General features: G+C 39.7%; 1 protein-coding gene across 3 annotated transcripts; it reads left to right on the top strand.

Annotated features, from left to right (window-relative positions):
- Nucleotides 1–2,102: 2,102 nt before the first annotated feature.
- On the top strand, nucleotides 2,103–24,251 carry LOC104912953 (adenylate cyclase type 7-like). 3 transcript variants are annotated; one of them, XM_010717793.3, is made up of 5 exons: nucleotides 2,103–2,225; nucleotides 19,260–19,795; nucleotides 20,563–20,763; nucleotides 22,734–22,895; nucleotides 23,670–24,251. In XM_010717793.3, the coding sequence occupies exons 2-5, from the start codon at nucleotides 19,625–19,627 to the stop codon at nucleotides 23,895–23,897; spliced, it is 762 nt and encodes a 253-aa protein (XP_010716095.1). In that variant the 5' UTR covers nucleotides 2,103–2,225; nucleotides 19,260–19,624; the 3' UTR covers nucleotides 23,898–24,251. The 3 variants fall into 3 exon arrangements, with proteins under 3 accessions (XP_010716095.1, XP_010716096.1, XP_019475291.1); XM_010717794.3 differs by lacking the exon at nucleotides 2,103–2,225 and adding an exon at nucleotides 2,660–2,777; XM_019619746.2 differs by lacking the exon at nucleotides 2,103–2,225 and adding an exon at nucleotides 13,127–13,411.
- The last annotated feature ends 1,851 nt before the right edge of the window (nucleotides 24,252–26,102 follow it).

The raw sequence follows: 26,102 nt of genomic DNA, 5'->3' as shown, positions 1-26,102 counted from the left end.
TTTGTTTCACTTGAGTCAGAGTGAGCATGCACGTTTCTCTTTGGGGATTCATTCGCATAGGTTTACCATGCAGTCAGTGAGTTCCTTGATGCTCCTGAAGATTCACCAAATATTTGCTGTTCCTTAGGCTGACCTGTTAATGGCTTCTGTAGGATCATAAAAGGGTGAACTGGGAGAGACGTTTGTTTGCTCGGAGCAGGAGTGGCTGATCCGTGGGAGCAGTGGGGAGCCCAGACCTCTGGCCCCATCTGCCTGTGCTCTGGGGCAGAGCTCTCTGGCCTCCCCTCTGCAGACTGCAGGAAGGAAGGTGGGGACTGCGTGCAGACTGGTACTTAATTCAGCATTGTTGCCTTTTATTTAAATGACACGTTTCTCCATGCTTTTTTGTGCTAGCTTCCAATCATCATCTCAGCCAAGAGGAAACCTTTGGGGAAGCTTAAAGTCAAACAAAACTTGAAATAATTGTTGTATTAGTTAATGCATTTCCTGTTGTGAATACCATTTTTCTGTAACTCTTAATATTTGTTTATTTTAGGTTACTTACATTCTGGCTTTATGCTCGCGGTACAGGTTTATTTTCACCCATGATGTTGATAATGCAGACATCTAGTGCTCACAGTGCATGCAAAACATCTCCTCGTCTTGGCATGGTTGATTGCAGCTGCTATATTTTTATTTTTTTTAATTTTGTGCGTCATCCTGTCTAAGAATTCAGGATTTCATAAATCAATGTTTTGGGTGGGGAGTTCAGTGAATGTTAGTTTCTTTGTTCATTGTCCATAGCATTATCTCAATATAAGAACTTATTCTTCTACTGTTCTTAATTTGTGCTCAGTACCTCTTAGTGACCCTGCACAATTCATTTCCCAAAGGGACGTTGCTTGTACTGTTGGTACCTTTGTTTCAAACCTGCTGTGGTTTAACTAAATGTTACAGCATTTCTATGGCTGTGTGTAACACGTAGAGTAGCTAAAAATGTAGATGTGCCTGTTCTGTGCGTGGTTTAGGTCACTGAAGGGTTGCATATGGTTTGTGTTTTTTCTTACCCTGAGATGTTTGGCTGCTGGCTCCTGAATGAAGCAGGCTACGTGTTAGGTATGAATACAGGGTTTGTCACGTCGCACAGGCTATTGCATTTCTGCTTCATTTGTTAAATTTTTGCCTTTGAGACACTTTCTTTTTTCAAGCATCATGGTATTCCCTATTGAAAGTTTGTCAGAGACCGTTAAATGGCTTAATTAAGTGTCAACAGAAATATGTGAAGGAAGTTGTTAGAGTAAAAGCAAATTTTGGACATGAAAACCTTTCAGAGTGTGACGTTAGAAATACAAAACGTGTACCTGTTTGTGCCTTTTTCTTTTCTTTCTCATTGGGAAATAGTATGTCTTTCTAAACTGGAAATGAAATGCAGGATGACTTGGTTCTGTGATTTGCGTAGATGTGTAAAAATGTGTAAAACATATAAAATGCATATACATAAAAATAGTCACAACAGAATTGATATTTCTCTGTGTTTGTACTAAGAACTCTCTTATTAAAAGCATGAGCTAAAGCTTTTTCTTTTGATTGTGAAACTTCTTCATTTAGTCCTCCCCCTGACATGCACTTACATAGAGATACTTGTGGTGTATGTCTTACCATGTGACAGTCTAAGACGGAAGAATGGATTTTTTCCCATGTGAAGTTACTGTTTTTTAGGCGGCACTCAGCATGATTTAGCGGTGGAAGCATAAACCTGGCAGTCAGCAGATGCAGTTGGTGTTGGTAGGGTGATCCTAGCAAGTCTGCTTTTCTTCTGGCTTTTTCTGCCTGCAAAACGCTGATGCTAACAAGAGTACAGGAGGTGTTAGGTGCTCCTCTGGGAGGCCCCTGGCAAAAGCAGAATGCGCTCTGGGCATTAACAGTAACTTGGCTGCTGGAAGTTACCCAAATAATACCCAAAGTATTAGCAATATATTCTCGCTCTTTCTGAAAAATAAAATAAGAGGTCTTTTTCTAATAAGCAAAAGCTTGGATCCTGCTCTGCAGCTCGTGCAGAGTCCTGGCTTCTGCCGGCGCAGAGCTGCGGGGATGGCTGCAGGGCAGCGTCTGGCTCAGCACTGACTCACAGGAAGGAGAGCTGCTGCCCGGACCGGTGCCGCTGCTCAGCTCCATCCAAGTGGTGCAACCGCAGCCCTCCGCCCTGCTCGGGGAACACGCCTCGCGTTGCCTTGATTTTCAGTGGGGTAAGCCAGCCTGGCTGGGGGGAGGCTACTCTCGTGTGTACTTATTGGTTCCCCTTTCTTAAATTCTTGAGTATTTCCCTGGGAGTATGGACTGGCTGTAACTGAACTGGCAGTCACTGCTGCAAGCATTAAAATAGAGACTGTCCTGACTGCTTGCTTACCTGAGCAGCCTGTTTTCCCCAGGCAGCTGATCTTTCCCATCACTGAACCTTCCCTGGCATCTCTCTGGGCTCGGGGCATGCAGGGGGCACAGCTCCTTTCTGCCTTCGCCCTGCTCCTGCTGCCAGCCGCAGCACCTGCCCTGGCTGCGCTGTGTAGCTGTGCTGCTGGGCTTATTAGGGGAAAAGGAACGAGAACCGAGAGGCGCCAGTAGGTTATTTTTGAGCTCAATTTGCTGAGTGTGGGCCTAGAAATAGTTGCATGCTCATAACGAAACAGCTGTGTCGCGTGGTGACAAGGTAGGAGCAAGCAGTGGGGAGGGAGAGAAGGGGAAGCTCCTTTGAACAACTGTTACCAGCAAAGCCTCTGTCCCAGAGCTGGAACCAGGTCCAGGTGTGTAGTTGTTAAAAATGAGCAGCAGCAGTACTCTAGATTTCTGTTCACTAAACTAATTTAAACCAGAGAGGGAAGGAGGTGAGTTGGGCGGGAGTTGATTCATTAATGTGTGCACTTGCCAACTTGTCATAGCAGCTGTTTGGACTTGAGTACATCCCTGGCAGCACTACCTGTCGTTTCACTGTAGGCCGTTGGCCTCTTATATTAGGGTTCATTTACTTGAGCAGAAACTTATACTTTAGAAGTAATGAAATAATGGCAATAATCCACCAATCAGGTTGAACCCTACATTAAAAAATGTAGTGATTGGGTTACAAATATGAGGAAGGTACGCAAGAAACCCTGTGATTTTATCTGCTGCTCTGCCTTGCTGTTATTTAGATATATTGAAAAAGCCACCTTTAATTCAAACCATAAGTGAAGGATTTTTTCCCGCTTTCATAACTGAATTTGCAGCACTGATTGACTCTGTTTCTGTAACTGCCGTGACTATTGCTGGGAGCCGAATGACTGGCATTCTGTTATCCTCAACATGCATTCTTATTTAATTTTATATTCAAAAATAAGTATAATAATATTATGCAATAACTTAATTATTTTTATGTGATATTTAAAGCCTGGCATTGTGCTTCCTGCCACGGCCAAACAGACTTTCTCCTTCAGGGCTAATTTCTGGAAGTATAAGATTAAAGTTAAGCAAAAAATTTAAGTGCAAAAACTGATGTTTCCTGTACTGCATTGTTATAGTCCAAAATGATTTGTGTCGTACAAGCTTTGGATTGTTGTCTTAAAATGTTGTCTCTTAAAATGTCTGAAGTATTCATTTATTTTGTCAGCACCTTTGTGGATGGGTGCTGGTATTAGTTCAGCCCCTTTGAGAGACAAAAGGGAGCACGCCTCACTCAAAGCCAGCCAGCGGGAGATCTTGGGAGAGCTGAAAGTTAGAAAATGGGTTTTGAGCTCTTTGCTTTAACTACAGTGGCCATCCTTCTCATTCGTAGGCTGAGAGCTTCAGATGGATTTGAGAATTTGTATGTGCACAGGATGGAAAGAAGGGATTGCAGGCAAGAGAAATGGCTCTGGAATTTATTATGTTTTAACCACAGGATGTGGTTGTTAAAATAATATCTTGGGTTTTTGGCAATGTTTGTATTTCAGGCCTGCTCTTAAACTGTAGTGGGCACTTGAAGTGGAAGTTAAAAGCAATCAGAATTTTGAAAAGTAGGGAAATGGCTGTGGCACTAATTAAATGGGTGTTTTATGCTTCCATGGGACGTCCCTGATTTACCGGGTAAGATCTTGCCAGCAAGCTATCAAGCCTAGGTTTTCTTCCCAGGTTTGCTTCTGAGGAACTTCATGGTTTTCATGCTTTTCCTGTGTATGGCTGCTTGCTTTCCCCTGGTGTTTCTATTTTGGATGTGAAGTCTTTGAATCATGGATTATCTTTTAGGATGCTACCATCTGGTCAGATCATAGGGCTTCTGCTGAAGTCCATTTTTAGTCAGTTTTTTTGATATATAATATTTGGAGGGAAAAAAGAAAAAAGCCAAAACCGCGTATTTCTTCCACCAGCAATAAGAGAGAAACTTGGGATTTTATGGAGTTTAGTTACATAGTATAGTTACATTTTCATTAAAAAACTTTGCCTTTTCTCAATTTTGAATTGGTTACTTCCTAAATTGTCATTTCTGTCCCTTTTTATTTCACTATGCTCTCTGACCTGGTTGTGGGTGACTAGTTGAAGCGCATCACTGTATTATCAGTGTGGCATATTTTCTGTCTCCTCTAGTAGATCCCACAGCTCTCAGTTCTGCAGTGCTTTTCACTGGGGCTAGTTTTGGTGTACATCCACATCTTGTCTGGTGCATCCCTGTTGCTATGAGCCCTGCCAAGGTACAACGAGCGCCAGTAGGAACGTGCTGACAGGAGGACGGCGTGTGTTGGAGCCTTGCTGGGTTCTGGCAAAGAGCTGCCATTGATGCTGGAGAGCTGCAGGAGCTTGCAGGAGCCGTGTGTACTTTGCAGCTGCCTGTAGTAATGGTGTTTCTATCCTTGCCTTTACTTATAAAAAAAATTGCAATTCTAGATGAGAAATAGTTTAAACGTGAACTACTGGTTGCTAAGTTCTTAATTACTTGCATTCTTGCACCAGATTGAGAACTCTAGTTACTGAAATTTAAAAGCACTCCAGCAGTGCCTTTAAAACTGTTGCAGCAATAAAGATCATAGCAGAAAATCTTGGAGACCTTGGAGTACTTCTGGGACAGGCTCTGCATGTGTCTTATTACTTCAAACTTCCTGCTTTCAGGAAATAGTTCCTGTGTTAATGAAATATTACTCCCCGGAGAGCAGGAACCAGTCCTTGCATAGAAGTCCTGTTTTCTAGGCATATCCAGAGGGACATCTGTAAGATGCTGGTAGCCACAGAGTTCCAGTGTAACAAAAGGTGAAATGAAGGAGAGAACTGCAGACTGACCAGGAGCTGCAACTAGTGCAGTCAGGCTGCTCTGCTCTGCTGTTGTTTAGAAAGTTTAAAATTCATTTTATGGGAGGAATCGATACACTTTTGGCTTTTCTTGTGGTTTTCAATGTAATTTTGAAGGTAGTACAGGAGAGGAAGTAGTCCCAGTTTTATCTAATGCTGTTTTGTTCTGACTTTTGTTCCTAAGCATTTATTTCATTTCTCCAATAAGCTGTCTTACATGTCGCTGATTAAAGTAAGCTGGAAGCCAAGCATCTGCTCAATTTATCTTTCTTTAGACTGCTATTTAGTATAACAAGGAGGAGGTTTTTTCCTGCTAAACTGTAAAGTAGAAGGAAATGTCTTAGTCTATGTATTAATTTTAGTTTACTTCATTTATGCTTGTTTATTTTTTAAAAAAAGAGAATATGAAATGTATTTTAAGGATTTCTGAAATATATTGGAGAGTTCTTAATTATAGACTCTCGTTTCTGCAGAAGATAACTTTAGCAGTGTTATGAAATGGTGTCTGAGGATCTGCCTTTTAAGATACTGAAGTATAGCGTGACATGTTAATGACCCAACTTACATATTTCCTGAAAAAAATCTTTTGTGTACGTATTCCAATAACATACATTTTGTTGTAGATTTGGTAAAAAAGAATTCCAAACCTGGACCTGCTAAACACTTTGTCACTATATTTTGCCTAAAAAGACTTCAAGTGAATGTCAGTATTTCAGTTCAAAGGTGGTATGAGAGATTTGCTTTAAAATTTTCTCATTCTCAGTATGATTGTGATTAATTTGATCTAAATTAAGGTATTTCCACAACTGTACAGATGCAGGATGAGCATTCAAGGTAGGGCTGGAGCACCACTTCTGTTACACCTACTGCCAGGGTAAATTCTTGAGACTCATTTAAGTTAATAAACAAACCAAATAGATAACCAAAAACCTTGCAGTGCTTCTTTACAGAAGTTTGTGGAGGCGTCAAATGAACCAGTAAGAATGTCTGAGTAAGGAGATTGTGAACACTTCTTAAAAAACAGTATCCAAATTCAGTAATGGATTGTATTAATGTTAAATTAAAGAAGCCGCTGATCAAAAGTTGGATGTATATCTCATAACTGGACCAAGAGAAGAACATGAAGGGGAGTGCTTTGTAGAAGAAAAATGAATCTGAACTGCTACTTTCAGACTTTCTGTATGATTTCTGTAACCACAGTGAAATGTGAATTTCTGCAGGTTAGTTGTTGTGCTGGTGAGTGATGAATGAGCAGATGTCTTGAGTAAAACTGGGAAAAAGAAAGTAATCTGGGAGGTCTGTACTCTGAGGAGGTGTTACTTTTGGGTAAAGTACGGTAAGTCTGGGGTTTTGTGATACAAAACTAATCTGTCCCTCTCCTTGGAACTTCTGTTAAGTCACATTTGTTGTTTCTTGAAGTTAATGAACTCTCTCTAAAATTGGCTGAGAACTGTTTTCATCTCTGTCTTCTTCATACAACAGATTTCTTCATACTACAAACTTAAAGAAAAGGAAAAAATCGTAAGAAAATGAAGTAGTAGACAAAAAGTTTTGCTAAAGAGTGAAGAGAAGAGATGTTATTATTGGTATTACAGCTTGGCTGCAGGTTTTTCACCCTGTAACAGTTTTAGCTTGAAAAAGACACTTTTAAAAAATAACAACAACAAAAGCTATAGAAAAGAAAGAAAACAACCAAACCAAAATCAAAACGGATTTGTGCTGCAGGTGTACCATTGATCCACCAGCTCAACAGGACGTAAGCAACAAATTGGTAGGTGTGAAAAGCAGCTGCTGTCAGAGCAGCAAGGTGCCGTGCTCGTGGTGGAGCTGCTTAAATGTGCCTCAGTCAGGAGGAAGATAGCCTGTGCCCATTCTTAGGGCAGTAGGTGCCTGTGGTTAGCGCTGAGCGCAGGGAAGTTTGTCTGTCTTTCTGAGCAAGACAAGGCTCAAAGTACTCAGCCTGCGTATCACTTCCTGAAACTTGCTGCTTATCAGCAGAGTGCTGTGTGCTGACAGGCTTCAGCTACAAAAACAAATAACCTTTTTTCCTCTCTGTAGATGTCTTCAACATCTCTTCTCTTGCTTGCTATCTCTGTTTTCAGTGCTTGTGTTTGCTGAGAAACTTGCTTCCCTTGGGTCCTGGTCCTGACAGTGCTTCCAGATGAGCAGCTTGGTGCCAATGAAGTCAGTCTTACATATAAGCCTTTGTCAGAGGCTCTGGGGAAAGATGTATTTTCAGGAACATCTATAAAAAATAAAATAAAACTGAATTTGGTGAAATTTTGGGAATTTGGCATAGTCCTCAATGTAACCCTCTACTAGCTAGTCAGATACATTGCAAATACACATTAAAGCAATGAAGTCCCTTCACAAATACTGAAAACATCAGCGCTCAATTCTTTTTCTCTTCTTCCAAAATCTCTGACCAGTGTTCTTTCTGGATGGTTTCAAAACAGCATCACAGTGTGTTTTTCTAAAAGGCGTTATGCAATTCTGAAACACCTCAGCTATCGGGTGTTTCCCTCCCTGTCCCACCTGAGAGCCAGTAAGCAGCTGCCTGGCCCTGTCCCTGGACAGCACTGACCCATTTCTAAGAAGCGTGAGGCATCTGTCTGATCTGTCTGCTGATGACCAGGGAGTCATCCTTAATGCTAGAGAAATACCGGGGTGTGAGTGGAAACTAGCTTGGGCATTCTGGATTGAACATGTACCTCTATTAAGGCATACAGAGGTTAAAGTCTTATTTTTATCTACATGTACACACGTGCATACATGTGCTTGGTGGGTTTCTAGCTGCTTTGATAGATCAACTCTGTGAGATGTTGTTTTGCTTTTTTTAATTATTTTTTTTCCTTTCTGTTTTAGATTCAAGGCTGCCAGCAGCCTTTGTCATGGTCTTGACCTTTTTCTTAAGAATCTTTTCCAGTTTCCACCTGACTTTTATAATTCTGATGTCCGATGGTGCGGCTTGCTGAAGCTAATTGCTGTGCAGAAAGTAATCTGATTTGATTACAACTTGTCCTCGTTCTTATGTCTGTACTGGACATTTAGCCCATTGTGACAGAAATACTTCCAGAAGCTTTGATGCTGAGTAAGATTGTGTCCAGATGTGTGTGTGTTCACGTGGACAGAGGTTTCTTTAGATAAGAATACAAACATTCTAACACGTATATTGTTATCCTTTCTTATTTTAGCCTAATGAAGATAAATGCTTTTTGACAACACTGTGCCTTTGAGATACAATACTGTTTTATTTGAAGAGAACAATATATTGTCATCCCTGACAAAAATTCATGGATCCAGAAGTTGTCCACTAGAGAGAAGGTGATTGGTGCTATATGACCCGATCTTGTGAAGTCTCCAAAATGAAGTGTGCAAACGTGGCATATTGCTGCCACAAAAGCAGATGTGTGAGCTGTTAATCTCTAAGAGAACTGCAGTGTTATGCAGTAAGATTTGAGTGACCTTGAGGGCTGGGTTAAACTTGGATAAAATGAGAGATTATGCTTTTTTTTTTTTTTGACCATACGTATCTTGCATAGTGGAAGTTGGAGTTGGAAAGTGTAGAGGAAGATAAAAATCTTAAGTGTTTCAGTTATAGATGATAGTTTTGAAGTGATTATAACTCTGAAGAAGGAAAATGTAAGCGTTGCAAATTTTTCTACAAGAAATAGGAAGTACTGGTGTTAATCTATGAGTCCTGCAGTATTTTGTAGAGTTTTATCTGCTTTCAAGAAACGTTCAGAAGAAATTAAGACGAGCAGAAAAACTGATCGCCTATTTTGAGTGGTGATTTTAGTGTGTATATACTAGCAAGAGTTTAACAGAAAATTACTGTAGGTTTACTTGAATTCTTTTTTACAATAAAACACTTTCCATTCATGCTCATTTCGTGCCAGACTATTTGGCAGTTCCATTTGCTATTCAGTTTCCAAAGTGAACCTCTACTAAATGAGTCTTCTCGTCACTTGCTTACGTAGAGATAAAATTTTCAGTTCATCACATCTTAGGAATGTGCTTCCCTGCTCTTGTGCCTCAAGACAAAGCCAGTAGGCAGTATCAGAATGTCTTCACTTCCATGCTAGCAGCAGATAAGCCTTCATTCAAAGATGCAGGGTGCAAGGAAGGAACTTGTAAAAATTGATCTTTGAATGTTATGCTATTTTGAATTGTACATTGTTTTATTTAATGAAACTGCTGATGTTTCATCTCGTGTAGTAAAACTTACACATAAAACTGTATGGAAAAACATACAGCTCTTATTACAAAGAATGCTGTCAGTTAAGAAAAACATTCTTTCATTTTTAGCTGACTCCCATTTGCTGTCATTGCTTGCAGAGCACTGAGATCAGTTAGCACCAGGACAGTACCTCTCATCAGTCTTTTGCCTTCATCTCAGACGTTTCCATCTATCATTAAGTATTTCAGACAAGTTACTTTCATTCTGCAGCTTGCCCAGTATAGTTAAATATTTAAGTTTTTCTTGTATTGATTTTTCTAGGCCAAAGTTTAATTGTCTGTGGAGAAACTGAGTAGTATTTTTCTTCCATGAGCTAAGAGGGTAAGAAATAGAAAAACAATTTTATTTGTTTTTAAGCAGGAGTCTTAGTAAAATTCAGGACAGTAACACCCGCAAGTAACCTGTTGTGCACAGCTCAGCCTAAGAGTTGCAGTCGAAGAAGTACTTTCTCAGTGGCTACGCCCAGCTCTGGGGATTGATGGGATGTTGATCATCAACGTGATAACCTCTGTGGTAGTGACTTTGTCCTTTGCTGTTTTGGAAAGTTCTTCTGTGAACTGTCTTACTCCAAGGCAGTAACTGCATAGTTGTGTTTTTTCTGCCTTGGTTGTTTTTTGTTGTTTTTTTTTTTAAAGGAAAGTGATTTTTGTCATATTCTCAAATTTTGCTGTAACTATCAAATTATCTCAAGTTTCTGGTAATAACTCTTTCTGTTCTAATACCAGTTAACTGAACTTAGTATGACTGGGTCTCAAGGGTTAAGCTGCTCCAGAATCGTTTAATTTAAGCATCTGCTTCATTTCAGCTGGTGCCTGTTGAGACACCAGTGTTTCCCATAATGAGTCAGTGCTTCACATGATGTAGGTTTCCAGTAGCCTGTTAGTGTGGAAAACAGTGGGGTTGGCTGCCAAGCAAAGCTTTGAAAATAAAAGATGGAGGATAAGATGAAAGAAGAAGAATGATACTGATCACAGATCTGTGTTCAGCAATTACAGTATCTCAATAGACAATCAAAGCTTACAGTGCAAACAGTTCTCATGAGGTGTGCAAGCTGTGTGTGGGGCAGTACAACATGGAGAGCTTTGTTCTGCTTCTGTTCTTTCAAAGATCCAAAAGTATCTACCCAGGCATCTGTGGCATGCAGCCTGGGTGAGTGATAAATGTGTACGACTCCTAGACAACAATTCTGAAGCTTGCATTGCTTAAAGTATGACTAAAAAGCCAAGAGTTTTTAAGTTTGCATCCCATTGGTGGTGGTTTATTTCAGAGTGAATCTGTAAAGGGCCTTTTTTAAAACCTAATATTTTATTTTTTCAAAACTTTCTTAAAAGAACAGTTCTTGTTTGGCTGCTGTTGTGCCCTGAGGTAGGGTACAACTGCAGAAACAATGCTTCCTGTTCAAAGTATAGGCACATCTCCATAGTGGTGCTTTCACACTTACCCTCTAAGGGAGGGAACTTCCTCATTGCAAGTGTTAGTTTTAGTTTTGGTTTTGGCTGTTAAGCACAGATGTGGTGCTGTAACCAATATTGCATGGTTGATATTTGAAGATGCTCTTAAAATCCCTGCGTAATAAATAGTGCACAGAAGTAGGATGTTTAAAAACACGTACTCCATAGAACTCACTGTTTAAGTGGTAGTCATTAAACAAGGAGGATAGGATTTAGTGTCTCCTTCCCTCCATTTGACAGGCAGGCTTTGCTTTCTGAAACTTAAAGGGCATTTTATACCGTGATAAAAATATTTGTACTCTGTGTCCTTTCCACTGTCCATCCCTCAGCCTCAAAGTGAAGCTGCCTGCAGATCTCTTTGCTTCTAGAGGAATACTAACCTGAAGGATGCTGCAGAAGATCAGGTGGGGAGAACAATCTTTGCCTTTGGCAGCAAAAATGAGTAATGTGATTCTTGTATTATTATTTACTCTTGAATTTTGGTTATGATGTTTGATACAATTCCTTGAAAATTCTTGGTTCTGTAATAGTTTTTGATGACAGAGTATGTTATGAAAATAGTGCTCATTTGTGCTTTGAACAGCCCTACAGGTCAGTTACCTACTATTCGGTGACATATTTTTGATATGAATGTCTGTGTTGTTCACTCTTCTGAAAATCTGGAGTCTGGAAGAATGAAAAGCCTGAGAAAGCAAGGTTGTTGGGTTCAGTGCATCAGTGCAGCCTCAGCTGTGTCTGTCTGTATTTCTACTCAGTATGTGGAATTAGAGAGAGAAGGGAGGTTTTCATCTTTGAGCCTGCTTCTGTTTCACTGTCTTTGGTTGAACTGAACCTAAATTTAAACAGCAAGTGGTTTCTTATCTTGCTCAGGACAGGTTTTATCTTCCTCCCGCCCACAGCATGCCCCTTATCCCTTGCCATATTATGATTGCACCTGTTCTGTGCAAATATACTATTTACCCTAGAGGTGGGAAACGCACATTTATCTGGAACTGTAACACTTCCCCTAAATAACTAAATGAGATGGGGAGGGGGAGAAGATAAGGGTAACGTGGGATGTCTGTTGCAGTCACTGTGATTTATTTATTTTTTGAACATCTCCTGGCATACCTAGCTGTAATTAGAAGAGTCAAGCTACGTCCGTGTACACTGGCTCTGTCACCTCAGCAGTCTGTGCTGCTTGGTTGCTTTAGTGAGACAGAAAAACAGAGGGATATTTGAAACATTGCTATACAAATGAGGGAGATTCGATTCTAGATGTAATTCAGCTGAGCTTGGATAGCTTATCAGCGTTAGCATTTTTCTGTTTGCTATATGCTTATAATTCTGTATCCTAAATGGGAACATCTGAAAGAATTTCTTGTCAGTCTGAATGTACCTCTCAAAGTGATTTTTTTTTCTTAGTGCTAATTTCAGTATTGATTATTACTTAGTATAATGTATTGCCTCCCCACACTCATAAAAAAAAAATAAAAAATCTGAAAATATCAGGGAGTTCAATTTCTCTAAAAGTTATGGATATTCAATATGAAATGTTGAGGCTTTCTATAGTACACACTATTTTTGCCTGTAGTCTTCAATCTAAATATGCTGGGCTTTTTGGTGGTTTTTTTTTTTCTCTCAAATGTTGTGTAAGTTGCTTAATATTATTGTTTTTATTACTACAAATAACTGCAAGCTGGTTTTGATAAAGTTGAAAACTCACCCAGACTTTTGAGGACACGGTGCTCAAAGACATGACTTCTAAATAAATCACTGGGAACCTAGTGTAAGTGGGATATTGACTTTTGTAGTTGAAGTTCAATTTTAAACCAGGTGAAGTCAGAAAATCTATCAGTAAGATAGGACAGAGTGTCTGGGACTCATGAAGCAATCATGCACCTTGGACTTTGGAAGATACAAAGCACAGCTGAGTTCCTTCTGGTGTGATATGTTGTTTTACACCCTAGAGTTGGCTGCTTATGAAAATCAGCATTATAAAAGCACTTTTTTCTTTCCTGTTGAGATGGAAATAAAGTTAATTATAAGGCCTAATAGACTTGTTGGTTGAACTGTCATTGCACAATTCCATTTTGGAACAGTAGTAAACCCTCCCATCTAATTCAGCTGTGCTGCTCTGGCTGTATGAATTCTTTTTCCTTCTTTACCAGCTTATCTTATCCTCAAAGCAGATCCTGTAACCATCATGGTATTTAGACACGAACACCACCACCCCACCCCAGATCCAGCGGTGATGTTATCGGTGTCCTTTCCTTGGGCTGCAGACCCACGGGAAGGGGTGAGTCAGTTCCCAAGCCCTCCTACATGTGGTTTGCCTGGTGCCTTTCCAAATGCTAGGCTGGCTCGGAGTTCCACAACCACCACTGCTCGCTGACACGCTCCAGTGCAATGGCAGAGGTGTGACCACCAAGGCTGACTGTTGCTTTGTTTGGTGGCCAGCCCAGCCCAGAGGCAGGTGAGTGCAGTAGCCAGGTGCCAGGAGAGGCTGTGTGCCTCAGGAGAGGGGCTTGTGTGGGTGACCTTCTTCTCCTGGGGCCCTGAGCCAGCTGCATGACTCAGGTTAGGGAAAATACACCCTCTGACGTTTCACACCTTCCCCTTCTGCTAGCGACTGGAAAATCATTTTCAAATTACTACTGCTCATCTTGATCTGATTTTAAAGACTATTGTAAAATTAACAGCACAAGAAGAAGCAATCTATTCAGAAAAGAATGTGAAAAGAGAAAGTTTGTTTTAATCTTTCTTTGCAGGATGTCCAGCCCAATTGTTGTTACGGCTCTGAAAGTTAAAGTGCATAGTCTACGTGATTTAATGTCATAGTTCAACGTTTGTTCTGTTTCATTAATAATGACCATTTTGATGTGTGGTGGGACTACATCTACCTCCTGATTTTATTTTTTTTTCCAATTGCCAGACTGTTTTGTGTTTAAATTGAGTTTCGAGTGATGAGTGGAAGGTTAATCTAGATCAGACTTTTTTCTGTATACCAGAAGAATCTCTTCAGAAATTAAACATAAATAAGAAAGGTGGAATTTTGCATGAAGAACTTCAAAATGTAAAAATGATTTACCTTTGTAAAGAGACCTACCTGCACACATAATGAATACTGCTGATAGCAGACAAGTCATTAAAAACATCAGTTCTCCTTTTAATGTCCTTCTAGCAGTAGAAGAGGCCAAGAGGGCTGCAGGCTAGCACTTGGAAGTATCTTCTGAAAGGAAATCGTCTGTAATGTGAACGGTATTTCCTGTGATGACTGCTATGAAGTATTCAAAATCCAAAAGGATTGCAAACCTTTGTTTCCCAATCTGAATGAGTTGTGCGGCCCACTGGACTCTAGATTGTTTTTGTCTGAGATTCGTAACTCATCCAGCAGTACTCTTCCAATAATTCTATTTGGTGTTTAGAGATTCCCAGTTCCCTTGTAATATCTGCTAATGGGTAATTATGGTCAGCAATCACTCTTGTCACGGAAGTTGCAGTAGTCATTTCAGAAACACTGTTGACATTTGTGTGAAACAAAAGATGGAATGAAAATCAAAAGTGTATCATCTTTCTTTGATACTGTAGTAGTTAAAAATAGAAAAACTGGTTCTGCTTGCTTTTGTGCTGTGGTTATGGAGAGGAATCAGGCAGCGGATATCATTTTACTTGATTCTTGCTATTAGGGATTGTCTTTAATGTTTCATTGATGAGACTGCTTTTTAGTGAACAGCAAGATTTGAGTTTTCGGCAAATGAACAGCTAAGTGGAAAAATAAGTACTTTTAAAACTATTGAGGCAGTTACTGAGAATGTGTTTGTGACTGCATTGGTAATTTCCAAATGGAAAGCAGAACTGCCGCACGCTTAGATCCTGCTTGGAAAGACATCAACTTGGTCAGCAGCTGTAGGAATAATACTTCTAAAGAAAAGGGAGAAAGGATGCAGTTTCTGGCCATTCGCATCACAGTCGTGAATGGGAGACACGAATGATCACGTGTCGTGAATGGGAGCAGAAGGATACAGCTTTGCCAGATCCACTCTGCAGTCTGAGGTAAAGCTAGCATCTGAAAATGGCTTGTTCTCTGTAAATCACGACGATAAAGGAGTGCCATACCAAGAGCTGTTCTATTGTCAGTCTGATTTTTGTATCAGATAGCATGTCATTCTGTCTGTTTCTCTACCTTGCTTTGTCAGCAAGGAAGAATGCTATTTGTGCCACAGTTCAAGAGGAAAGCCTCAGTGATGATAGGCTCTGTGCTGTGTTCCCTCAATGCCTGAGATCTCCTCCCCTGCCTTCCTGCATGCCCTGCCCTGGCAATGATCCTTGCAGGCACCTGCTGGAAAGGAAGCTGTCAAAGTTACCCCATCCATCTGGGCTGATGTGTGACTTGCACCATGTTACAAACAAAGAAGGAAGTAGAAAAAGTCTGGAGCAATGTTGCTGAAGCAAATGCTTCTGTGTATCATGGGGAAAACTGGTGAGCCTCTGCCACTTCCCCGAGGAGTAGATGGGAAATGCAGGGTGAATGGCCAGGAGATGGGTGCAGGTAGAAAACCAACCCTAAGCAGGCAGGGGGCACTAGGGGCTTTCTGAAGGTAAGATGTTTGTCCAGGCAGCAGGAGAGACTGCTAGAGGTGAAACGAAGTGCAGATATTGCTAACTCCTGCTTTTGAAGAGAACTGGGACGCAGGGGCAAGACCCCTCAGTTATTACCAGGACAGAGGCTCAAGCTGAACTTTTGATCTCAGTATATTTTGAAAAGCATCTAGAGAAACCCAGAGCTTCATGGCATTTACCCATTTGGTATTTTTTCAGAGAAATTAAACTTGGGGGCCAGAAGCTTTAAATGGCTTATGACATGCAGGACTTTGATGTGATCCCATTTCCAGGGATTTCTACTCACTGCTCCAGTCAAAGCCTGGTAGCTTCCACAATCTGTTATAACAAAATCCTACAGCTTTGTCAGTAGGAGACTGGGGAGTTGAGCAATGCCTGACAATTGTTTTAAATGGAAAGCAAAGCATAGAGCCTTCAGAAATAATCAGATCTGCAGAAAACATGGCCGTCTTTCCCCTGGTGAGCTGGGGGGATGGGTGTGTGTGTGTGTGTGTGTGTGAGAAGAGAGAGAGAGAGAGAGAGAGGGAAATCCTGCCCAGTACTTGCCTAGGTTTCTCTTGCTTAATATAAATGCAGCTTTGTTTCTATTGGCTTCAACCAGAATGGATGTACAAGGCTGCTGTAGCAGTTCTGATTCAGGGTCTGCAAGGTACTTTGCTGCCGTGGGTCTTATCTTGCTGGTTTTCTTGATTGTTTTTCTTGTCTTGTTTGAGCAGGTATTTGTCACATTAACTGCCATGCAGATGGCTGGAGCTCATCTGGATCTGGCTGAATGTTGTGTATTTCTTTTGTAGGCATTCTTGTCAGTTCTCAGTGCAGTTTCCAATCCATACTGTTTGGGTTATTTCTTATACGCATGTAACAAAATAATTGTGTTGGCAGAATGTTTCTTCTCCTTTCTAATTCTCCAGAACAGAGGGAAGGACTTCCAAAGAAAGGATGCTTTTCCTCTTAGAGTGACGACCAGAGCTCCGGGTCTGGTCCCTGCTGTGTTTGATGCTGGTACTTCTGGGAGTGCTGTTGGGTTCTGTGGTCTGTTGCCATTTCTAGGTTACGCCTCTCTTGTGGTGTGAGAACATCAAATCTCCAAGAAACTGACCTAAAAAAGTAAAAGTGATACTGTGAGGAACCGTGCTCATGTGATCCTTAAACACTTAAACAGGAGTGCCTTCCATTGGTGGTGTTGTGTTGTCACCTGTGAGACAGAGAATTCTTAGAATTTGGTTTTCTCTCGTCTTTTTTCTGTGTTTTAAGATCACTTTTGGAAAGAATTCAGAGGAAAGACACCTAAAGTGGGGACTTCCAGCTAGGTCTGCTAGTTTCTTGAACAGAAGGTTTGTTTTTTAATTAATTCTTTCCAGTAATTTAACTTAATATCAGTAACGATTGTTCATTTATGTGTTTTAGATCAAGCCACAAAGCGCTGACAGTTTTGCAGCTGCAAGTAACTAATGTCTTGTGAGAAATCTGACATCTCAAAGTACTTAACTTGTGTTGGAGGAGCAGAAGTTGCTGCGTGGTTCTTTTTCAGCAGGGTTCTGGTAGTGGCAGTGGAGACGTGCAAATTGAATCAAGTCTAGAATTATCTCCAAGTTTTTGTAGTGCATTACAGATTCCTGTTAAACCAGTGAAGTATTGCTCTGGGATTTTTTTACTTAATAGAGGTTTTGAGAAGAAAGTACCTGCTATGACCCAGGCCTCGTTCATAATTACGTACATGGCAATGAGTATCAGAGAAGGAATAAATGAATTGATAAGCTAGCACTCTCTGTATTATTAAAAGCAATTAAGTCATTGACAAGACGTGTCTCTGACTTTGTGTCTTGTAAAACTCTTTAATAATATTCAGAGAGAGCTCCAAGTTAATATTTAACATCTTTTTCATCTTTTGAACTAATGTTAGAACTAATTAGACAACTGAGCTGTAGAATAGATTGTCCCTGGTGATGTGTTTTCAGGGACGTGGTCAGAAGAATAAATTACAGAGTGAAAACTGTGAATTCATTTTTCCTGGATTTCAGAGTCAGCAGCCCAAGACAGGATTGTATGTGCTTCATAATTGTGAATGTGTGACTACATAGCAATTAATACTTATTTTTAGAAAACAGATTTGGTTTTGCAAGTTGGAGGGGGAAAAAAAGCATCTCAAAATATTTACTATCATGAAAATCAGATTTCTGAAATTATATTAAAGAAATTTGTCTTCTGAGTAGTGAGTTTTCTGCCTTTGGAGTGAGTTACAGCTGAAACCTCACTGTCGGCAGTGTATCACCTTTCCCACAGAAAGGCTAATTCAGTTGAAAATCCTTCGCACCATCTGCAACTTCTGATGCATTTTTTTGAAGAAGGAACCTGCCTATGCTAGAGTGAAGCAGTTTAGCAGTCACCTGTATGATATGGATAGCGTGATATTAGAGCATGATGTGAATATTTTAATTTTGTCTTGACATCTCCTTTACTTTGGCTGTCAGTGATCTTTATGATGCATTCACACACACAGCAAAAGAGCGTTACGATGCATATGCCCATAATGTATGTGCCCGAATTATTTTTTCCGTTGAGCTGCGGGAGACCATTTTATTACAAAGGAGAGCTCAATAGTAACAAGTTCAGGTGAGATATCAGTTGTACCATTAAGCAGAAGGGAAAGATGTATTGAAGAACATCTTCCATTTTATTTCAGTTTTGAATACCTACATTAAGTTACTTACTAACTTAACTTATGTAACTTAACTAACGTAACTTACTAACTTAAATTCACCCACTGGAGCTGTGGGTGTCCCTGTGCATTGCAGGTGTGTTTTTCTGGATGGCCCTTTAAGGTCCCTTCCAGCCCAAACGATTCCTTGGTTCTGTGATCAATGAAAGTAATGCAATATACTCTTTCATCTTTTTATAATTAATCCAAGTTTATGATATACTGTGAGCAAGAGGTTAATTTTTCATTTTCCTGCAGAAGTTCACCTTTTTTTTTAGTCCAGTGTCAGTATGGTATGTCTATTTCTTCCTTCTTGGTTGTTAGTTAAAGGATGGTATTAATGTTTGGCTGTGTTTACGTAGACTAAATCATTCAGTGTGCTTTCTGAAACTTTTTTCCTTTATACCACTCCTGATTGCAGTGTGAATGCAGTGTGAACACATACGGCTAAACGTTTTGTCTTTTGACAGTAGCTGGCTAGAATTTGGCTTTCCTTTTAGCTGGTTCTTTCTCCCCAGATAAATAGGCACCATGGTGACGGTAGTCAAGTGACAAAGAAGCCGCCGTCCTGTTATCAAGTTCTAATAAAACTTCTCCTGAAAGCCTGTTTTTCATGCTTCTCTCCGTCCCATCCCCCCATTCTTTTGTTTTGCTGCAAGTCATTTGGCACGGAACGAGTTACATTCGTGAGTCTACTGGAAAGCATTGGTCATTAGCAATTAACAATACAGTTTGTTCCTTAATGTTCATTGCTAATAGAGCACACCGATTGCCGCAGAAACACTACTAACTGGAGATAAATGTAATACGTGCACCTTGAAGCTAAGTATCTTTTTTTTTAATATAGTAGAGTGAATTTTGGCTTGGACAGAATTGTATCATTTTCTCATTTTCCTTCCTTTTAATCAAAACAGTGTGAAAGGAGGTGCTTTTCACTTTTCTTGGAGAACGCCGTGTCCGCTCAACTGAAGTCAATTACTTTAATTGTATCTTCTCTCTGCAGAGTTCATCCCAGGAAGCAAAATCCGTGCTTGCTGCAAGAAGTCCTGCAAAATAATAATTGGGAAAAAAGCAGGGGAAAAAAAAAAGAGCCATTAAAAAGATCCTAGCAGCACCAATATGCATTGATTTAGAGATTCATGCGTGAAACTCCTGGTTTGGGGGAGAATAACTGTCTTGCTTTTGGAAGCATTGGAAATCTGAAGTTCATGCTCATGAGAAGTCAAATTCAAGAGCCCGGGTTACTCAGTGTGGCTACGGATTGCAGAGGCGACAGTAACAAGTCAAACATTCTCTGTGAAGGAGTTTCAGCTGCGTTCTTGTGTGTGCACTGGCAGCTGAGAGGAATAGCAGCCAGTCTGGGATAAAATGCCAGCGAGGGGCAAATATTTCTTCAGTGACAGTGATGACTGCAGGATCACAGACCCTCTCTATGAGAAGTACCGTTATACGAGCCAGCAGCTTCCACTCCTGCTTCTGCTGCTCTTCATTGCAATCATCTTCTGGACTACACTAATTATAATCTTTTTTGTCAAAGATGTGAGTATTGATTGGTATTCATTCAGCAAAGTGCAGGGATATTGTATGCAGAGGAAAGATGCAGCTTAAAGAAATTTGTGGTTATGTAGCATATTATAAGTAGTTTTAAAAAAAAAAAAAGAAAAAGAAACTAAAATAAAAATCCTCATGTTCTTCAGGTAATCTCAGTTGACAGCAGTTAAAAAAGAGTAGCTGATCTGAAGATAATGCTGTGAAAGAGTGATGAGGAAGCTGTTACAGTCTTTTATTGCCTTTTAACGCTGCTTTCCAAATGCAGTGCTGCATGAGAGTGTGTCTTCAGGTTAATTGCTAAAGAGATTGAATCATACCAATTGTACTTGTAAACTGTTTAGCTCGTATTCCTTTAAAAAGGAGAGTAGCAACAGTATTCATATGTGTTGCAAGTCATCCTCTGTAAAACTTGGAAAAGAGCTGTTACACCACCTTTAGCAAAGCTTGAATTCCTTAAATGCGTTTATCAGGATTATAACTTATCTTAAAAGACAGCAACAAAAAGATTAGTTCAGGAAGTGAAAATGGTGAAGCTGAAGCTGGGTGGACTGGATATCTTCAGTATTATGTATGAGCTCTGAATGTAACAATACCAGAAAGCGTTAGTGCTGCTGCAGCCAGACTGCTTAGCTTTTAAAGTATGCTAACCCGAGTTCTGATCTGAGCTGTTTCCAGGAGAGTACAGATGAATTTTCCATTTTTTTTTCTAAAGGAGAAAGTTGGAGCAAACATAATGCTTTCTTTTGCTTTTTCAGGAAGCACGTATTCATCTTGCCTTCATTATTGCAGTATGTGCTGTTCTTGTCATATTTTCAGTCATGTACTTACTTTTATGTATCGAATCCTTATTTCGGAGATGGCTAACCTTATTTGGAGTTACAATTTGGATTTGCTTCTTAACGATAGGTTACATTCCTCTTCTTGAACGAGAAGATTATTTTTCAGCATGGGAACAGGTATGTATTTCCCAGTTATTCAAGTATTTACCATAAAACCTGTGGTCACTATGTGTGGATCTGCTTGTGTAGTTTATTTTTTCTGAACATTATAACAGCATAAAACTGAGATTTAGCGTGCTTTCCTGGATTGGTTCATACTGGTCAGTTTTTATTCAGCTAAGATGATTGGATAATTGCATACTTCTATTTAGGAACTGCATCTTTTAAGTTGTAGTTTTATTTCTGTGTAAACAGGTTAAAACTTAATCTTCACAAGTTCACTTCTAAGAGAATTTTACATTAGAAATGCTAGCTTTTATTAATTTCTGTGTGTCAAAGTGGTGTTCAAGAAATGTGTAAAGGACTCTGGAACTGGGTGTGCCCTAGAGAGCATGTTTTCACATCAGTGGGAGAGGTGAACAATAAGAGTTAATGACACGTCCTGGCATAGCTGGGTGCGGTTCAAGTTCATTACTTGGTATCTCTGATCAGAAGACAGGAGATTTTGTGATGCCAAAAATACCATAATCTGTAGGAAACTCCTCCTAAATTCTCATAATATAAACAGAAGGGTTTTCAATAAAATAAAAATGAGTTTTTATCTTGCTTTGCTGACTCTTCCCTTTCCCCTCTTTATTTCAGATAAAGAAAGATATAAATTATGAGTTAAACAACCCATATCTGATTATATTATGGCCTGGATCCAGCACCAGTATTTACAGTTGCTATTAAGTATTTTTTTATTTAAGAAAGAAGATATTACCATAAGAAAAAAAAAATCAAAACAAAACCAAAATCTAGTTCTTAATTATAGGTACAAACATGTAATTAAGCAAGATTTGGTTCTGTTGCTTTCAGTGCCGCAACGCAGTATCTCGTGTCATTGTCACTTGGTAATAAAGGTGACATAAAGCCAAAAATAGAAGGCAACTACAGATTAGAAAGCAGAAGCAAATAGGAGAATTCAAAAATTTTACTGCAAGTTCTTAATTTGTCACAGATTGAGGCTACTGTTAAAATGAAGTTTAACCTCTGCTTCTCTGTGCTTATAAAAATATTGCACAGCATTCAGAACGATCTGGTGAGGGTTGTACAGTAGAGGAAGTTTTGGTACAAATGAAATAGTAAAGATGAACATTTAAAAGGTTACTCATGTTGGATGGAACCTTTTATTTGTCTGCTTGCTTGTTAAGTTCCGTCTCAGCAAAGAGATCTATGCTGATAAGCATTTCACTGTAGTCTGGGCCTTGAAACTTCCTTGAAGGAAGCTGCTGTCTGGAACAGCATGAGTTGAGCTGCAGTGGGGAGATAGAGCTGAGCAGAGACACTGCCATATATTCTTCTGATTGACATTGCTACTTTGCATGTATATGGACTATTGGCTATAACAGATCTATAAATATGGATATAACTTATGTAGAAGTTCCTTTTTATCGCTAGCTGTGTAGCAGAACATTGTGTATTTTGTAAAATCTGTTCTGTTAAATACATAATTAGTGGCAATAGTGATTATTCTCCTGTGTCAGCATTGAGAACTATTATTTGGGCTTTTGATTTTATCAGATACGGAGTAAATAAGCAAGTAATATGGTACTTTTAAAATTAGAATACGAACTTGGAGAAGGTGAGAAATCCCATTCGGTTCAGCTTTGCTATCCTTGCAGTGCATGTTCTTGATAGATAAAGTGCATTTTCCGCTGTAATGGATGAGCTAACAGTGAAGGGCAAGGACAACTGGAAAAATTAAGTGATGCATCGTGTTAATCGTTTTGTCTTTGAATCTGTATCTACTAATTCCCTCAAAGCTTTTAGGGCTACTTCTTTCCTTATGTTTTTAATTCTGCTTTAGAAATGTCAGTATTTCATTGTTCAACTTGAAAATGAGAAGAATGCTGCTGCTTTCCTTCTTCTTTTAGTGAGTTTTCTTAAACACACGATAATGTGTGTGTGTGATTAACTGTTTTGTTTTTTTTTCCCCCTTTTACTAGGTGCCATTTTTTCTGTTCATAATCTTCACAGTTTATACCATGCTACCCTTTGGGATGAGAGATGCAGTCATAATTAGTGTTCTTTCTGCTCTCTCCCATATTATCGTTCTAAGTGTGTTGTCCAAGGATTCTCATGCAGATAAAAGATCCATTCTGTTTCAGGTAAGGAAAAGCTACTTTAAGTCATTAAATATCCTATCATATTATCATTTGATATTGGCATAACTATCCTGGTTAGGTTAAGTTCCAAACTTCCACAAAGTTCAAGGATTTGGATCACGAGCCCATGTCTGTTTTGCACGCCTTCAATAAAAATTTATTTACTTTCATTTATAATATATTTTGATTTTCTAATGTAAGTGGAAGAAGCAGAATTTCTTGACTGTTACTCAATGTAAGACAAAGTTTATCATAATCTTTCTTCCCAATCAGATGGGCTGTTCAGATGGGCTCTATCTTCATCTGACACTGCCTGCTGGGTGGATCAAAAGGGCCACTGCTGCCCCAGGGAGTCAGCAGGGCCTGGAAGTGCTACTTTCAGTGTTCCTATCCCTTATTTATAGGGTGTGTTCACAGCAGCACCTTGCTCTTTCAATGCAGATATTTGTCAGACTTCACACAGCATGCTGATGCATGGTTTTGAGGTCTGTATTCTCCCAGAGTCAATCACTGGTGTCTGCAAATAAAAGTGTTAAGTGACACAGCAGAGTTGTTTCATTGTACTACTGTATGTTCCCACCGGAGTGCCCGTTACTGCATGAGTTAGCTTCTGTTGTCCAGGTACATCCTGGCCAATGGAAATGCTGTCATTTGGTGTGTGACAGGGTAGGGGAAAGTGGAATTATGCCTGGGATCGATTACTTTTGAGGAACTAGTAAGCATACTGGTGACATATTGATGACTGTTCTGCAGTAGGTAAATATTTTTCTTGTGCAGGTACTTGCCAATGCTGTCATTTTCCTTTGTGGTAATTTGATGGGTGCATTTCACAAACGCCAAATGCAGGTTGCTTCGTGGGACTTGTATAGATACACATTAAAGTGCATTCAGGTCCGAATGAAACTGAAGATTGAAAAGAGGCAACAAGTGAGTGAAGTGGTTCTTGCTATGAATTGCTTGTTTGCATTTCTAAAATTGGTGCAATTTTATAAGGTTTGTGATTAATGTTCATAGAAGGGCTTGGGCAGATCTTCATAATACCCACCTCATATCAAAAATAAAAGTTGTGCCATTAGTAACAAAAGAAGGAAGTTGAAAGGAGGAAGCTGTTCCATGCAGCTTGTCTGTATGAAAATCGCAGTATTTGTTGCAAGGATGTCGCTGCCAGTTATTTCAGCTAACTTGTATTTCCTAGCACAAAAGGTTGATGGGACTGGCCTAAGGTAATCCAAAAGAAACCTGTTCTTAATGTCCTGACAAATACTTGTGGGATAATTTCAACAGTTTTGTGCTTCCCTTTGTTATGAATTTTCTTTGAAATTCTGCAGTATTGTTTGTTCTTTTATTTTCTTGTCTCAGAAACTGTTTTTCTTTTGCTAGGAGAAAATTAAAACTTAAGTGAAAAAAAAATCCAGGCTGGATGTGGCTCTCGGCAGAGTGGTCAAGTGGCTGGTGACCCTGCACGTAGCAAGGGGGATTGAAATTAGATTATCACTGTGGTCCTTTTCAACCCAGGCCATTCTGTAATTCTATGAAAAAATCATATACACGTTACAGTTTGGAGTATGATAACATTTGCATTTCTGAACTCCAGTGGTATTTAAGGAGTAAGCAAGGAAGTTTAATCTCCTACTGAGAAAGGACTGTAAGGAAGTATCAAAGCTGAAAGTAGCATGCCTTCCTTTTATCCTGATGTTAGCAGGGTTAGGAACAGCAGCTCTTGAAGGCTGGTGTGAGCTGAGTTTTCTGCCCACAAGTTCCTAGATAAAAGGAAGGGGCTGAGGAGTGACTGACTTGACAGAATTGAAAATAAGAAAATGCCACACAGCTAATGCAGCCTGTCCTGATGCTAATCTTGTGAGATAACAAACCTGCACGAAAACCCTGGCAGAAAGCTGTTCCCTGTGCAACAGCCAGCAAAGTATTTAAGCAGCGTACAGAAGCACTGTGCTTCTATAACATCCTTGGGTGATGTGGTAACTTGCATGTGTTTTATGGTTGCTTGTTTGAAGTGAAGATGAGCTGAAGTCTCTTGACAGTTTACTTTTCAGCTGTGTTGCAATTGGCCAGACAATTCTGAGTTACTTTTTTGCCACCCATTTTTTCCCTATGAAGATAATACAAGAACTGCAGGTCAGGGTTCATCACCACTTCCTTGAAAGCTGTGTAAATTGTCAGCATCACATGGCCCCATGACATGCAGTGGGGCTCTGTTTTCATTGGAGTTATTCCCCAAAGTTTGCTCTCCTATTAATAAATTGCTGGAGGAGAGAAAGGAGGCTTTTCTATTTCTGGGAGGCAATCTCAAGCCAGACTGCTGTCTAGGGCTAGTTTAGTCAAGTATGTGATGGATTCCTTCTTCCCACTGTGATCCCAAGGAATTTATTTTGGTGGCAAGTGCTGGTTAAGCAATCCTGGCAGCTTGTTCCCATCTGTGGACTGCTGCACAATTGCTTGGGTAAGGGAGACAAATTTTAGCTAGAAGGGACAGAGTTTTACTCAGTTACACAATCTTCTGGCTTTGCTGGCAGTATCATCAGAAGAAGTTCCTGCTCATGGCTGCTCCATGCGGTGTTTCCTTTTCTGTGGTGACCCTGCTATGGAGCAACAGAACCCTTCCTGGATTTGGTATTCCTCTTCTCCCTGGCAGCTTCATGCTGTCTTCTTTGAAGAACAGGCTTTTAAGACAAAGCCAGCATAACAGATAATGCACTGAATATGCAAGTAATGTAAGTGGTTTATGAAAAGATTTATTCTCACTCAGCTCAGAAGAGTTTTATTTCAGTGGCATCAGTTGCTGGTTTGCTCTGTTTGTGGGTTTTTAATACTGCATAGATTACTAGTTACAGAAAGTAAGCTTTTATCTGAAGTTTATCAGAAAAATGCTAATGTAATCCTGAGATTGGCTGGGGGGGGGGAAGGTTTTAATATCTAGAAATTGTAGTATATTGATTTTCTTTCCTCTGTTTCATAGTTAGAGTGATGTGGCATCTAGGCCACAAGGAAAGAAAATAAAACGCAACACCCGTACTCAGTTGTAAAAATCAGTGTTTTTGAGAACTGAAAATGGAAACTAGTTTTTTCTGGAAAATGGTGACATTTCATTTACTACAAAAGGATGGGTTAAAATTAAAGAGGTTTTATCTCCTTAATTCCTTTTATGTCATAATCTAGTTCAAATTCTATGTAAAGGATTTCATCCTAATTTTT

This window comes from Meleagris gallopavo, chromosome 13, assembly GCF_000146605.3.
Source record: "Meleagris gallopavo isolate NT-WF06-2002-E0010 breed Aviagen turkey brand Nicholas breeding stock chromosome 13, Turkey_5.1, whole genome shotgun sequence".
Classification (NCBI taxonomy): domain Eukaryota; kingdom Metazoa; phylum Chordata; class Aves; order Galliformes; family Phasianidae; genus Meleagris; species Meleagris gallopavo.
The sequence above is the reverse complement of the archived record's forward strand: the minus strand, read 5'-3'. Positions and strand labels throughout refer to the sequence as shown.

What these genes read in the sequence shown, in the direction of transcription:
- LOC104912953 (XM_010717793.3), top strand. Translation starts at nt 19,625, where the DNA reads ATGCCAGCGAGGGGCAAATATTTCTTCAGTGACAGTGATGACTGCAGG. An exon ending in ATTTTTCAGCATGGGAACAG is followed by an intron (nt 20,764 to 22,733) that starts GTATGTATTTCC and finishes CCCTTTTACTAG; the next exon opens with GTGCCATTTTTTCTGTTCAT. An exon ending in AAAGATCCATTCTGTTTCAG is followed by an intron (nt 22,896 to 23,669) that starts GTAAGGAAAAGC and finishes TTTCTTGTGCAG; the next exon opens with GTACTTGCCAATGCTGTCAT.